This window comes from Lissotriton helveticus, chromosome 10 (assembly GCF_964261635.1).
Source record: "Lissotriton helveticus chromosome 10, aLisHel1.1, whole genome shotgun sequence".
NCBI classification, from domain to species: domain Eukaryota; kingdom Metazoa; phylum Chordata; class Amphibia; order Caudata; family Salamandridae; genus Lissotriton; species Lissotriton helveticus.
This window is the reverse complement of record NC_136071.1, coordinates 1,054,048,304-1,054,061,668: the sequence shown is the minus strand read 5'-3', so window position 1 is coordinate 1,054,061,668 and position 13,365 is coordinate 1,054,048,304. Positions and strand designations below refer to the sequence as shown.

The 13,365-nt window shown below is 45.6% G+C and overlaps 1 protein-coding gene across 2 annotated transcripts in view; it reads left to right on the top strand.

Moving 5' to 3' along the window:
* Positions 1-13,365, top strand: part of DGKB (diacylglycerol kinase beta) — a 1,755,973-nt gene that overhangs the window by 719,133 nt on the left and 1,023,475 nt on the right. For both annotated transcript variants that reach the window (XM_078663763.1, XM_078663762.1), the window contains one exon: positions 7,473-7,562. In XM_078663763.1, coding sequence (XP_078519889.1) covers positions 7,473-7,562 — 90 coding nt within the window. The remainder of the gene's footprint in view (positions 1-7,472; positions 7,563-13,365) is intronic.

The window sequence follows — 13,365 nt, the reverse complement described above, 5'->3', positions numbered from 1 at the left end:
CCGAACATCCCCGTGCTGAACATCATACAGCCCCACCCCCTCCCACAGAAGGCCTCCCCCAACCTGGCCTTACAGGACCCATCACCACCCCTCCACCCACCCTGATTCACCCCAAACAGTTGCGACTCGTGCGAGTCAAACAGGTGCATTGCGCGCCGGGGCCGCGGTTGCCATATTGCCTGTTACCGGAGCCTGTATTGTGCTCCGCAGTAGGCACAGCACTCTTCACCCTCTGTGATCAACTGCACGCATCTGAGACTATAAACATACATAATCAACAGTCAGTCAAATTAAAGCTACAGTCGCTCGGAGGGTATCCAAGCTCACCGGATACCTGGTGACGAGTTCCCATATCTTGTGTCTGCCGAACCTCGGTGTCACTGCCCGTCTCGCCGGCCTCCTTTCCTCATGTCCGTTCACTCTCAGTAGGGCAGCGGGGTTGCCCCCTTAGCTGTGGTCAATACTTCCATGAGTGGTAATTCGTGTAGCCAAAAATCGCTACCCGAGAGTCATCTCCACTAATATGGCCCCATTTATCCAGGCCAGACCCTCATATCCTTTGTCATCTGCAAGTTCCCATATCCAACGGATTCGCAACTTCTACGCCGTCATAGGTGTCATTCCTGCTCATCCAAGGGACTCCTATCTTCATCTGCGTAACCCCTCGGCGAATTGTTCCCACGCTGTTCCTTTGCCCACGTTTTGAGGGTTTGTTGCAGAGCGCGTGGGTCTGTGAATATGTGAGAGTGTCCTTGCCGGTTTACCCTGAGTCTGGCCGTGTACAGCATGGCGTAGTCCAAACCCATGTCTATGAGCTGTTTTTTGTGCGGGGCAAAGCGTTTGCGCGCTTCTTGCACTTTGGCAGTGAAGTCCGGGTATAATGAGATCTCTGAGCCCTCGTACTGGAGCGTTTTTTTGGCTCTGGCCTGCCTCAGGGCAGCATCACGGTCCCTGTAGTTGAGCAATTTAGCTATGATGGGGCGTGGTGGGGCCCCCGGGCATGGACGCGGCCCTAACGATCTGTGCGCCCTCTCAACTACAAACATTTGAGAGAAGATGTCCGCTCCCAACAACGTGGTGAGTAAGGACTCAATGAAGCGTTCCATGTTGCCAGTCTGGGTCGTCTCCGGCAGGCCCGTAATCCGGAGGTTACAGCGCCGTGAACGTGCCTCTAAGTCCTTGTCTTGGAGGGCCTGCATCTGCTGTTCGATTTTTTTATGGCTCTCATCCAGTTACAGCTGCGCTTCCTCCACCTCTGAGATGCGTCTTTCGTCCATATCTAGCCGCTCCGCGTGCTTGTCGATCCTTACCACCATCCTGTCCGATATGTGAGCGAGTCAATCTGGGAGCCTAGCGTGGATATGCTGCCCTCAATACCTTTTTCCATGGCTAGAAGCATGGCTTTTAAGTCCTGTTCCTCTGCCAGGTTCTCCTCCTCATTGCGGGTCCGTTGCGCTCTGTTCGCTCCATCCTGCGACTGGGAGCGTTGCTGCTGAAAGGACAGCTTTGACTGGGTCTTGTCTCCCCTGCCCATGGCGGCGCCGTGACTATAGTGCTTCGCACCTCTCCCGCCAAGGCGTTCCACTCGCCCGTTGCCCGTGGACGGGGGGGGGAAGCAGGTCCCCAACACCCGGCACGCCAATGAGCAGGCCCTCGGTGTCCAGGTGCTTCCTCCAGTAGCCGTGGGGGAGATGGGGGATCCGGGACTTCCCACCACGCACTCTCAGGGCTACTCTTCGGCTGCAGTCGCTATCTCTCCCGCCGCCTAGCGTCACCTCACCAATGTGGTTCATATATAGGCTCGGTCCAATAGGGCCCACACCACTATTGCGCCCACCGTTCACGTTGCAATGTTGTCCAGGGGTCCGTAGGGGCATCAAATATCAGCCAAGGCGCTCATGAGGCGCTGTCCCCCAGCCCCACCTGGGCCGCCGTGGTTCCGCTCGTACAGCCAGTCCCCCTGGGGCCCCGTATGAATTAGCGGGCCAGGAGGCGTCTCCACTTTACCCCCGTGCTTCGCCGATGATCCGATCGTAACGAGGAGCCCCAGCTCAGGCCTCCACTCCGGGCACTGCGTCTCCGCTTCCCGCTGGCAGCCGCGCGGTCCCGATTTCAGCGGGGTGCCGCAGCTCCGGCGCCAAAGTTGCGTGTGGCGCCCAGTTCGACTTGATCCACTGCGGACAATAACACCCGGCAGAGGCGGAGGTACTCCGGGTTACTCGCCTGGTCCGAGTCTCCGGTCCCAGGCCTCGCCAGCTGGTGGTTCCTTGGCAGGCTCCGCGTCACTCCGACCCCCTTCGTTGCTACTCTGCCGCACGCCAGGTGACGCAACCCGTGTCCGCCAGCACGCCAGCCCGCTGCTTTTTGGCCCACCGCGACTCCCATGCTTCTCTTCAGAAGATGATTCGGGCTGCGGCGTGCAGCGCGTCAGAGACGCCTTCTCGGTAGCGCTATGCTCAGGGTAGGTTGGGGCAGCTGACTACCGCTTCAACAGCATCTCAGGTGCAGGATAGTAAAGGATTTTGTTCGATCACCGGCCGGAGCTCCGGGCTTACGCCACCATCATGTTTGCCGGCAAGCTCTGCCTCCGAATTACAGCCTACTTCGTTTTTCACTATTGCAAGGCTATCTGTTCTCCATAGTCCAGAATGGGCAGTTTTGATCATTACAGCCTATGATCCTAACTGACCCAGGGAACAAGGTAGGAGTTCGAGTTTTGTACGCCTGATGTAATTTGGTTTTAACATTCTGTGTTTGAAAATACCCCTTTTAGAAAGTGGATATTTTCTGACCTAACACTCCAGCCTGCCTCTGCTAGCTTGTGTATTAGCTGTCTGGTTTGTGAGTGACTGGGGCTGGGGCTGGGGAGACAGGGTGAGTCAGCAGGGCTGAATAGTCACATCTACACATAGATGGGTGGGAGGAGTAGCACCTGGGTCCGAATAGGCTGGGCTCGCCTTCCACAAAGCTGGCTCCACCTCCTGTGGTGTGTCTGATGACCCTGGCCCACACTGACAAAGGAAGAAGATGCACACTGAGAGAATGCACCCAGAACTGGTTTGAACTTGGTCCAGGCCCCTCTGCCTTCAGAGGACAAAGGATTTGCTGGTATAAATATTGGGGCCCAGACCCCAGACTTTTAGATTACTTCTGAACTAAAGAACATGCCAGGAAGAAGGACCAGGAAGCTGGAGGAGGAGGAGGAGTACTGCCCCAATGCTGCATGTTGAGGGGTTGGCCTGCAGTGGTTGCTTCTGTCTTGAGTAGGGAAAGGACTGGACTGTGCTTTCATCATCCTGCTGTTGGAATTTTCTCCAACGGCTGGACGTAGAGCTTTCCTCCTGTTTGAAGTCTCAGGGATAGAAAAGACTTCAGAGAACTCGCTGGAATCAAGGAACCTGCCAAGAAGAAGAGCTGGAAGAGCTGCCGGGAGGAGTACTGCCCCTTTGCTGAGATGTTGCTTTGTTGGGTTGGCCTGCAGCTGCTGCTTCTGCCTTGGGCAGTGGAAGGACTGGCCTGAACTTTCTCTACTTGTGCTGAGTATCTCCAAGGGCCTGAAACCGAGCTGGCCTCCTGTTAAGAAGTCTCAGGGACTGAAAGACTTCACCAACCTCTGGGTACTGCTCCTGGAACCGCTGTTTCAGTTACCACAGAGAAGAGGGAACCGCGACCGACTCCGTCATCGGACTCCGCCGCTGGCCTTGTGTCCTGAAGGCACGGCAGGCTGCACCAACTCGCCCTGCACCACATGCCTTGGTCTCACCGACGCCATCTGCACGATCGTCACCGAGCCATTGCCTGCACTGCATCGAGAGGCACCGCAACCAGCACCGCCCGCTTCACTTCGCTGGCCTGGTCTCACCAACACGGTCGCCGCTGGCTTGACACTCATGACTGCCTCATCACGCACAGCTGTCCGGCTCGCCAACTGGCTCTGTTGCTGCATCGCAACTTGCCAGCACTGCATCGAGCACCGTCTCGCCCTGCACCACCCACCTTGGTCTCACTGACGCCGCCTGGACGATTGTCACCAATCCGCTGCTCGCACCGCATCGAGGGACAGCACACGGTGCACCGCTTCCACTTTGCACCGTAACCGCGACGGACACCACGACGGGCTCTGTCACCTGCACCGCAACCTGCCAGCACCGCATCAAGCACCCACTTGCCCTGCACCGCAAGCCTTGGCCTCACCGATGCTGTCTGGACGACCGTCACCGAGCCGCTGCTCGCACCGCATCGCGGGACACCGCATCGTGGACTGCTTCTATTTGCACTACAACCGCGATGGATGTCAAGATGACTCGCACCTCCGTGTGAGTCAAACTAAGAAAGATACTGTTAACAAGTCTGTCCTGCTGTTGCTGGCCCGTACCGACGTGGTTAGCTGGAACTGCGAGACTCTGTTGTTTTTAGCATCGCAGTAGGCTCGGACCGAGCTACCGACTCGTACAAACTGTGTTTTCAACGTACTTTCGCCATTTAAAGACATCTGGTGAAGCAATTATTTTTAAAGTACTGTATGGTGTATTTTGATCATATTTGGTCTTGTTTTAAGAATATAAAAATATCAGATATTTTTCTAAATGGGTGTGGTGTCCTTTTGTAGTGCTTACATTGTATTACTGTTGGTTTTGTGCAAATGCTTTACACACTGCCTCTAAGATAAGCCTGACTGCACGTGCCAAGCAACCAAGGGGGGGAGCAGGGGTTATTTTAGGAGTGTAACTCCCTTATCCTGACTAGAGTGGTTGTTTCTGCCTGGCTTTGGTGCAAGCCTTAGCCAACCAGAAAATCCCATTTCTAACAATGGCAATGCATTTTGACCGATCCCTTTCTTGCTCTGTGAGTGCTGCGTATTTATCTTTTACGTGTGGATTTATGAGGAGTAACCAGACCTTAGAGCAGGCACCAACATTAGGCAGTACAGAAGCAGTAGTATTTATTCCTTGGACAAATCCTATATTTTATTTATAAATTCATCCCCAATGTACAAATATCACCAATGCGTTTCAGATACTGCCTTTAACAGGATCATAGAGTCCGTGGGCTAGTTTGCCCTTTTAGAGTAACAGTGTGCCTATTTTAAAACCATATCCTTATTAAAACCATCAACTAGAATGCTGAGTGCTTACAGAAGTGAGCTAGTTTTTTAGCCATTTTTTTCAGGCTTCCAAATAACTGGTTACTAACAGTACTGGTCCAAACAACGTTTCGGAAACATTTTTCACCATATCTGAAAAACATATACACTCAAAAATCAAATACACATAGATTCTGTTGGCCAACAAATTGACATTTCAACATATTTCATATGACTGACAGAGATACGTGTTAGAGAACATGACAATTCAAAATACAGAGAGCTTTTCTCATAACCAAATTATTACAATCATCTGTTCTATCTGAGTGCTGTTTCTACAGGTAAGAATCTCTTCTACCATTGTAAGATATATTGTTATGCGTATTTAAAAAACTTCTCATTAAAGGTACATTCATGTTAAATTATGTGTCCTATATTTTAGTACACTATACATGTGCTATTCTGTGTATGTATTGTAACCATTAGTCACTGCAAAGTTAAGATCATACTAAGTTTACTATGAGAGGAACCTAAAGCGCCCATAGTAAATTGAAATAAAGTGAGGATGCTTTTCATAATAAATCAGAAACCCCATCAAAACCAAGCTACCAATCAATTTTAAATAAGAGATCTAGAAAGCATAGCAGAAAAAAACAAAGGCTAGAGTGAAATTATAGTTAGGTGAAACTTTTAGTGACAACTTTTGTTTTAAACTAAAAAAAACACTGATCTTTACCAGCTATAATTATCTCCAGTAACTATAACTCAAGCCATAAAGTAAATATAATTTGCACCCTCGACATGCATATTCTTGTCATCTATGATGTCATTTCAGATGTTGCAACTATGTTATCAATGATGTTACAGAAAATGTCATGAGTGATATAATATGTGGGGTAATTAGCTGTGCATGGTGAGGGTGTGAGTTATAGTCACAGCGATTCCTGTCTATGCACTTCGCTGTTTGGTACAGGGCTCCAGCTGCATGACAGAGCCCTGCATCAGTTTTTTTTATGATTTTCAACAAAAAAAATCCACAAACGGGATTTTATTTTTGAAGATAAAAAAGTGAATGCCCCATGCACTGTCGAAGTCATCTTCCATGGTGAGGGGGGCATTAGTGCCTTTTTACTGTGCCTTACAGCCAGGGTTTGCCAGACGATGGTGGACAGTGAAACAAATGTATGTGCACCCATCCTAATTGGGGAGCAGACATATAACCAATTCTCTGATGGCCCTTACTCCATTAGGCCATCTAAGGCAGAGTATTCACTGCCATAGCCAAACCAAAGTCAGGTGGGCGGACTTGAATCTTGGGGATAAGCATATTCGGTCACCATTGCAATGGCGTATCCTTGCCCCCAAGATATAAATCAAGAGCTGACTGGTTTTCATTTTTTTAATGGTGCTGTGGGCTGCTACATCGTGCAGCCACCCACAACATTAAAGAAAAATGCTTGCCGGTGCCCCTACACCACCAAGACAAAAAACCAAAATGCGGCAAAAAAAACAAAATGCAAATAGCACTCATAGGGCGCTTGTTCAAGGAGCAGTGAATAATAAATGAGTGCTCCTTCTGCACCTTTATTATTCATGTTTTTTTTTAAAGATTTGTGTGGGTGTCCCAGTGCCCACCTGGGGCACCCATATCTTTTTTTTTATTTGGAGGGATGCAGTGGGAGCCTCAATGCCCCACAACCTCAGCCAGCTCCCCAAACAGACACAGAGTGTGTGACGGTGGTAGCAGGAATATTTTTCATTTAGTGGGTGCCCTGTTGCCTACCTGGGCATCCATAATGGCTTTTTATTTTGGAGCTGTGGAGGGAACCCCAGGAACCCTGTGTCCCCAGCCGGCTCCCCTTGCAGGAGCCGGACATTTGGTATATTGTAGAAGGGTGCCCTGGTGCTCACCCAGGGACCCACTATTCAAGGGGTCCTTGGGGAGCATGGGTAGACGACCAAGTTCCCCACAACCCCAGACAGCTTTCCAACCAGAACCATACTGGATGTTGGTGGGAGCCAGGACCGTTCCATTGCTCCTGCCTGGACAGGAGCAGCAAATCTTTACCACAGTGTTCCGGGGTGGGCATCCTGGGGCATTGTGTAGTATCACGCCCCGGGGGTAGGGTCCCCAGTGTGGATACCAGCACAGGGTTGGGAGCTTGTAGCTCCCTCCCCTTTTTGAAGATGTTTGGCCTGGGTGATGGGTCCTGAGGCCCAATAACAGCTTGAAGAAACCAAGTGTGTTACATTTAAATGTCAAATGTACAAATCAAGTCTTGTTTGTCAATGTATGTGCTTTCTAACCTTGGACTTTCCGCTATTCTTTGTAATGGTTTTTGTGTTCTGATATTAAATTAAAACATTATTGCCTTTTCTTTATTTGCAGATAAAGCTAATTTAGAAAAAAATCCTCCTGTTGCAATACTACCTCTTGGGACTGGCAATGACTTGGCAAGGTGTTTAAGATGGGGAGGAGGTAATACAAATTGTTTAATGTTTATGTGCCACAAATAGCATTCACTTGACTATCAACCTTTTGTTTTAGTATCTTGTTTTATCAAGAGTAAACCTTAGTAGAAAGTTTCACCTCCATCATTTACCAAAAAAGTGTTAATTGTTAATGATCCAACAATTCGTGCGAACACTCTTTTCATTTATAGGAAGCAATGTTGTGAATAAAATGTGCCATAAACGCACCTTGCTTGAATCCATGTATGTTGCTGCAATGTCTTTTTATGGGCAACTCATTTTGTCTATCTTTACTACATTACTGAAATAGACAGATTGTATATGTGCTTTTGTCTAGAATTAATTATTTGACTCAAACAAACATTTATTAAGAAATTGTTTAGTGGTTGAGGGGGTGAAACCCTATTCAAGCAGCAACCACAAATCTTGTCAATGTGAAGTCACAAGCAACCCCCAAATCAACCTGTGCTCATCCCTCGGGCAGCTTGGTACAGAGTGGTCAGGCTTAACTTGGGGGCAATGTATAATGTATTTATGCAGCTCTTAAAACAGTAATCAAATAAAAACCCAACACAAGAAAATCCCATGCCAGTTTAGAAACATAGCGTACATTTTAATAAATAGATCAAGAACAAAACAACAAAATCCTTTTAGTAGAACCAGAGATATGCAATCTGTGGTATCTGGTCACGATGGACTGGGACAAAGTCACATGTTTAGTCCGACCTCAGCAGGGCACAGGTCGGCTACAGGATGCCAGTTTGATCCACTGAACAAGAGTACCTTAAATCATGGTTATGAAGAGTGTTGGAGTCCTGCATCAATGAGGCTTGCACAGCAGAGACAATGCTCGATCCTTGCCAGAGATCTGTCGCATAGTGTCGTTTCCAAGCAGCTGCGTCGTTGTTGTTCAAACTTCTTCATAGAGGACACATCATGCACCTGCTGGTACTGAAGAAGCTATGGTGCTTGCGATGCTGATTCCTGCACTGTCCTTGAGGCTGCTATTGACAAGAGGCTTGAGATGTGAGGGACTGTGTCAAAGATGCCTCAAACAACGGTAGTTCCAATTGGGCTGCGGGCTGCAAAGGTGATGCAAAGTCCATGGGTTGCGAAAGTCCACACATCAGAGGTGATATGTCAGTTCTGCTCAGAGATGCACTGGCTAGATGCGTTCGTTCTGCCAGATCCACAGATACACTGGCAGAGGACCTTCAGACCCACTTCCAAGTGTACAGGATTGGGATGGGTAGGACTCACAGATAGCAGCATCCAGGTGCTGGGTTTAAGGTTGTTGGAGTCTTCTGTCTCTGATTCTCTATTCAGGAGGCCAGTCAACTAGCCCTTGGAGTCACTCTGATGGTCCTGGATTCAACAGATGCCAGTCCAGTCCTTCTCACCAGGGCAAGAGGACAGCAGGCAGCAGATCAGCACAGCAGGGCATCAGTCTTTCAGAACAATTGTCCAGCAGAGTGGCAGTCCTTTCAGCAGGCAGCACATCCTCTTCCTGGCAGTGTCCAGATGTCCAGACGTGTACTGAATATTTGGGTGTAACATTTTATACTTGGTGCCCACTTTGAAGTGGAGGAAGCTTCTAGATTTCCCCCCCACGAGGTGTCAAGCACCCCCTTCCTTGTCTCGGCCCCAGTCTGTCTGGGTCCCAAAAGACTAGTGCAAAACCTGTGTGATAGTGCTCAGGCAGAGCCTTGTGATGTACAAGTGTTGCATGGGAGAACTCCCCTCCACTTAATTAAATCAGAGTGGCTCATGCTGCATTCACCTTGCTTCCTTTTGTCTCACTGTCTGGAAGCTATACACAAAGACCAACTGCCAGTTGCACCTTATCATGTGATGCAGGATGAGGCTACATGCACCAAATGGTTACTACAAGAAAATGCAAACTTTCTAATATCCAGAAATGTGATAAGAATTCGGAATTTTCCATTAAAGAGAGTTTTCATCTATAAATCTTTAGACACTACACCCACCCTGTCTACCTGCTCCCAATTGGAAGTTTCAGCTTATTAAATGTAATGAGGTAACTTCAATATTTTCTTAAAGGAGAGGCAAGCCGTGCAGCAGTGAACAACTAATTTAAACGTTTTTTATTACCAGGAATTGTCTAAGAGCCATTTTATTTTTAAATCCTTACCTGTCTGATGTTCAATGAACATTTGCAATAATCCTACAAAGATTTTTTCCACTAATATTTCTGATTCATGTACACAGCATACTGTATCCAATGATTAATGATTCATAGAGGTGATTCACACATTGCATCTATATATAAAAATATAGAAAGACAACAATGATTTAAAGCATGTCTTTTCTTTCAATTTACTTTATATGACAAAATATTCAATGATGCGTAAGTCTCATACAATAGCATAAATTAATTGACAAATTTTACATCCATATTTTGTACCTTATGTAGCTTCTAATATTTTAGTTAAAACAGTACAGTCCAATGGAAAAAGATGCCAATGGTGCAGTCCACAGATACAGAATACAGTGGGCAAAAAACGGGGTTCAGTAATTGTGTCAATTGTGCCCAACCTGAATGTATTTCCAAATACTGATCAACAGATTATCAATCACCCTATGCTCATTTCCATTTATAAGTGGCATAAATATGCAGATGTTTGAGTCATATCTCCTGAAGTTTGAGGGTTCATCAGAGCAAATATCTGGAGCTCATCATGCTAAATCCCTAAAAAGAGAAAGATGATTAAATGAAGTGAAGATTGAGTTGTCAATTTCATAGACTATCATGTTAGAGTAGAATAGTGTAATAACTCAATTGAGTTCGAATGATCCTCAAAGATATCTGGGCTGCAAACACATGAAGCAATACGGTGGCAGTGAATGCCCACATCATTTAAAAGAATTGTATGGTGTATGCTGTTGTAATATACAAAGAAACCAGAGGGCCTGATTATGAGGTTGGTGGATGGGATACTCCATCACAAATGTGACGGCTATCCCTTCTGCCACATTACAAGTTGCATAGGACATGATGGAATTGTAATAAAGTGGACGAGATATCCATCACCCAGTCCGCCAAACTTGTAATCAGGTCTGGAGTATGTAACTGCACTTAAAGCATGCATTACTAAAAATGACTTAAACTGTTTGGCGCTGAAATGCACTCCTTTCAGGAAAAAAATAAATTGCAGTGATCAATGAAATGATGGATGAATTTGGTCAGGTAGCTGGAGATCAAGTGAAAATAAATAAATCTGATAATATAGAATTACTTCTGTTCTCATAATTAAGAGTAATTTGGGGAAAAAAATCCTACTGTGAAAGCACATTTAGCGAGCACCCACTTGCGCTTGCTAAATGTGCCCCTCGAGTAGGATTCATGTTGTGCTGCATTTAGCTTTGTTTCTTAGAGCAAAATGCACCATTGTGTTTATTTTAGTCATGAGGGTGCATTTCGCACTAAGAAAATAGACGTGAATACCAGAAGTATGTTGGGGGAAAATCCTACCCCAAGACCAAATTTAGTGAGAGCGAACAAGTGTTTGCACTTGATATTCATGCTTTGTTGTACTTAGCACTATTTCCTAGTGCAGAGAGCATTCTCCCATTAGCGCTAAACGCAGAATTACTCTGTTTGGGTAACGCAACCGTAATCTTGCTGAATACCTAGGTAATTCCATGTGATTGCACAACATGGAATTACTTTAAGGTATTCCCACCCCTAGTCAAAGGTTTATTCCAAATCACCGGAAAAGAGCTAGTAAGGGTACATTGAATTAATATAATTATTGGTTAAGCTTTCTCAAATATTATTAAGATATTTTGAAAAGTTTTAATGAGCAAGGAACATATTGGATTGCTAATAAAAATAAAGATGCTAAAGGAAAAAAAAAACTGAACTTGTGTAACTTTTCTTTATTACTTCCAATTAAATACTTGTTAAATCATTATGAAATCCAAATTTATTAAACTATTCTAAAATATTTACATATTAGAATGAATTTTAAAATGTATTAAATGTGTGTATGACATTTAAATAATTTGAAACTATTTTGATGTTCATAAAACTTTATTTAGAATTTATATAACTATTATCTTGAATTGTTGAACAGAATAAGTTTGTTAAAAGAAGCTAATAGAAAATAAGACAATTTGGTCACCCAATTCCAAGTTGCTTAGAAAATCTGAAAATTCCTTCAGATTTAAGTCTCATACAAAATGTGAGCATTAAATGCAGCTATTCTTAACCATACAACATGCTTGCTTTCAATCACATTAGATTCTAAGGACAAAAGGAACTGAGTATTCAATTCTCAAAGTAAGCCCATGTAGGCTTATTTCTACTGCAAATAGGGTTTCATACTACTTATCCAGAAAGGCAGACTCAAAATACCCGATGCATCAGGATACCTCACTGCCCAAACCGCACCACTCTGCAAGGTACAAGGTACACAGGTCTACCCTAAGTCAAAGGCACACATTTTCTCTTTTGGGTTAGGGGTCGTAAACCTCCAGCTGTATTTATTTTCACACAGATTTCACAAAACCTATTTAAAATAATAATGCACAGTAACCCATTTAGTAACCCATTTAACCCATGTTTGCCCTTTATTTACAAAGGTGAGATGCCTAACCTTAAGAGAGAGACGCTAATACAGTCATTTTCCTATCCATATCTAACAACTTCAACTTGTTCCTGCGCATCCACAAGATTTGCTTTGAGTGAGATTATTATTATTATTATTATTATTATTATTATTATTATTATTATTATTATTAGTATTATTATTAGTATTATTATTATTATTATTATTATGGGATTTCTAGAGTGCATGGCAACCCGGAGGCATCCCACTGCTTTAAAAGAGAGGGAGCAACCACAAGATCGAGATCTAAGAGATGGATCATCTAAGAGGTCACTGCTGAAAGAGCCAGGTTTCAATGGCTTTGCAAAAGTGCAGCTTATTGTCCAGACACCTAAAGGGATCAAAATTCCAGAGCTTTGAATTATTGAACCAAAAGCAGTGCCCTACTTCCCTGGTTCTTATGACAACAGGAACGGTGACCAAATGCAAGTTGGAAGAGTGAAGGGCCCTATTAGGGGCTTCATTGGTTACAAGCTGTTGACGGATGAGTTAGCGTTTCCCATGAAGGATTATATGAGCCATGAACAAGGATTTAAATTCAATTCTTTGAGCAATGGGAAGCCAATGCAGATGCCTCCACCCCTGTTGGGCTGATTGGGACCTAGGGATATATAGAAGCATGCAAGCTGCCGTCTCTCTGAAGTTTCTAGGTGGCAGCCTCAGGGGAGCCCAGGTATGGAAAGTTACTGTAGTCTATGCAATAGCGGGTTAATGCCTGGACTACCACCTGACTCGTGGCCTGGGGAGCAGCAGCAGGACCTTAAGCAGCATCCTCAACAGACTAAATCAGCTTGCTGATATTTTGAAAGCCTGGGCTACCATAATCAGAGAGTCATCAATCCACATGGCCAGGCTTTTTGTAGTTGAATTATTGGCCGGGGTGACCCAGGTAGGTAGGCCAGTCCAGGTAGTGTTGGGGGGAGACATATTCTTGAGTATTGTTAATTCGGTTAAGCTCCATTAAGCTTGAGATGGGTTTGATTCATCCAGCTGACTATCTGTTCCCAGCAGGATCTGAGGTTGAATAAAAGGTGACCTGAGCCAGGCATGAGTTGAAACACTAGCTGAGTGTCATCCACATAGGTGACTACTGACATCCCAAAATGCACTAAGATGTCTGCCAATGTTTGGAGGTAGATGTTAAATAATGTGGGGCTCAGTGTGGACCCTTGTGGGACC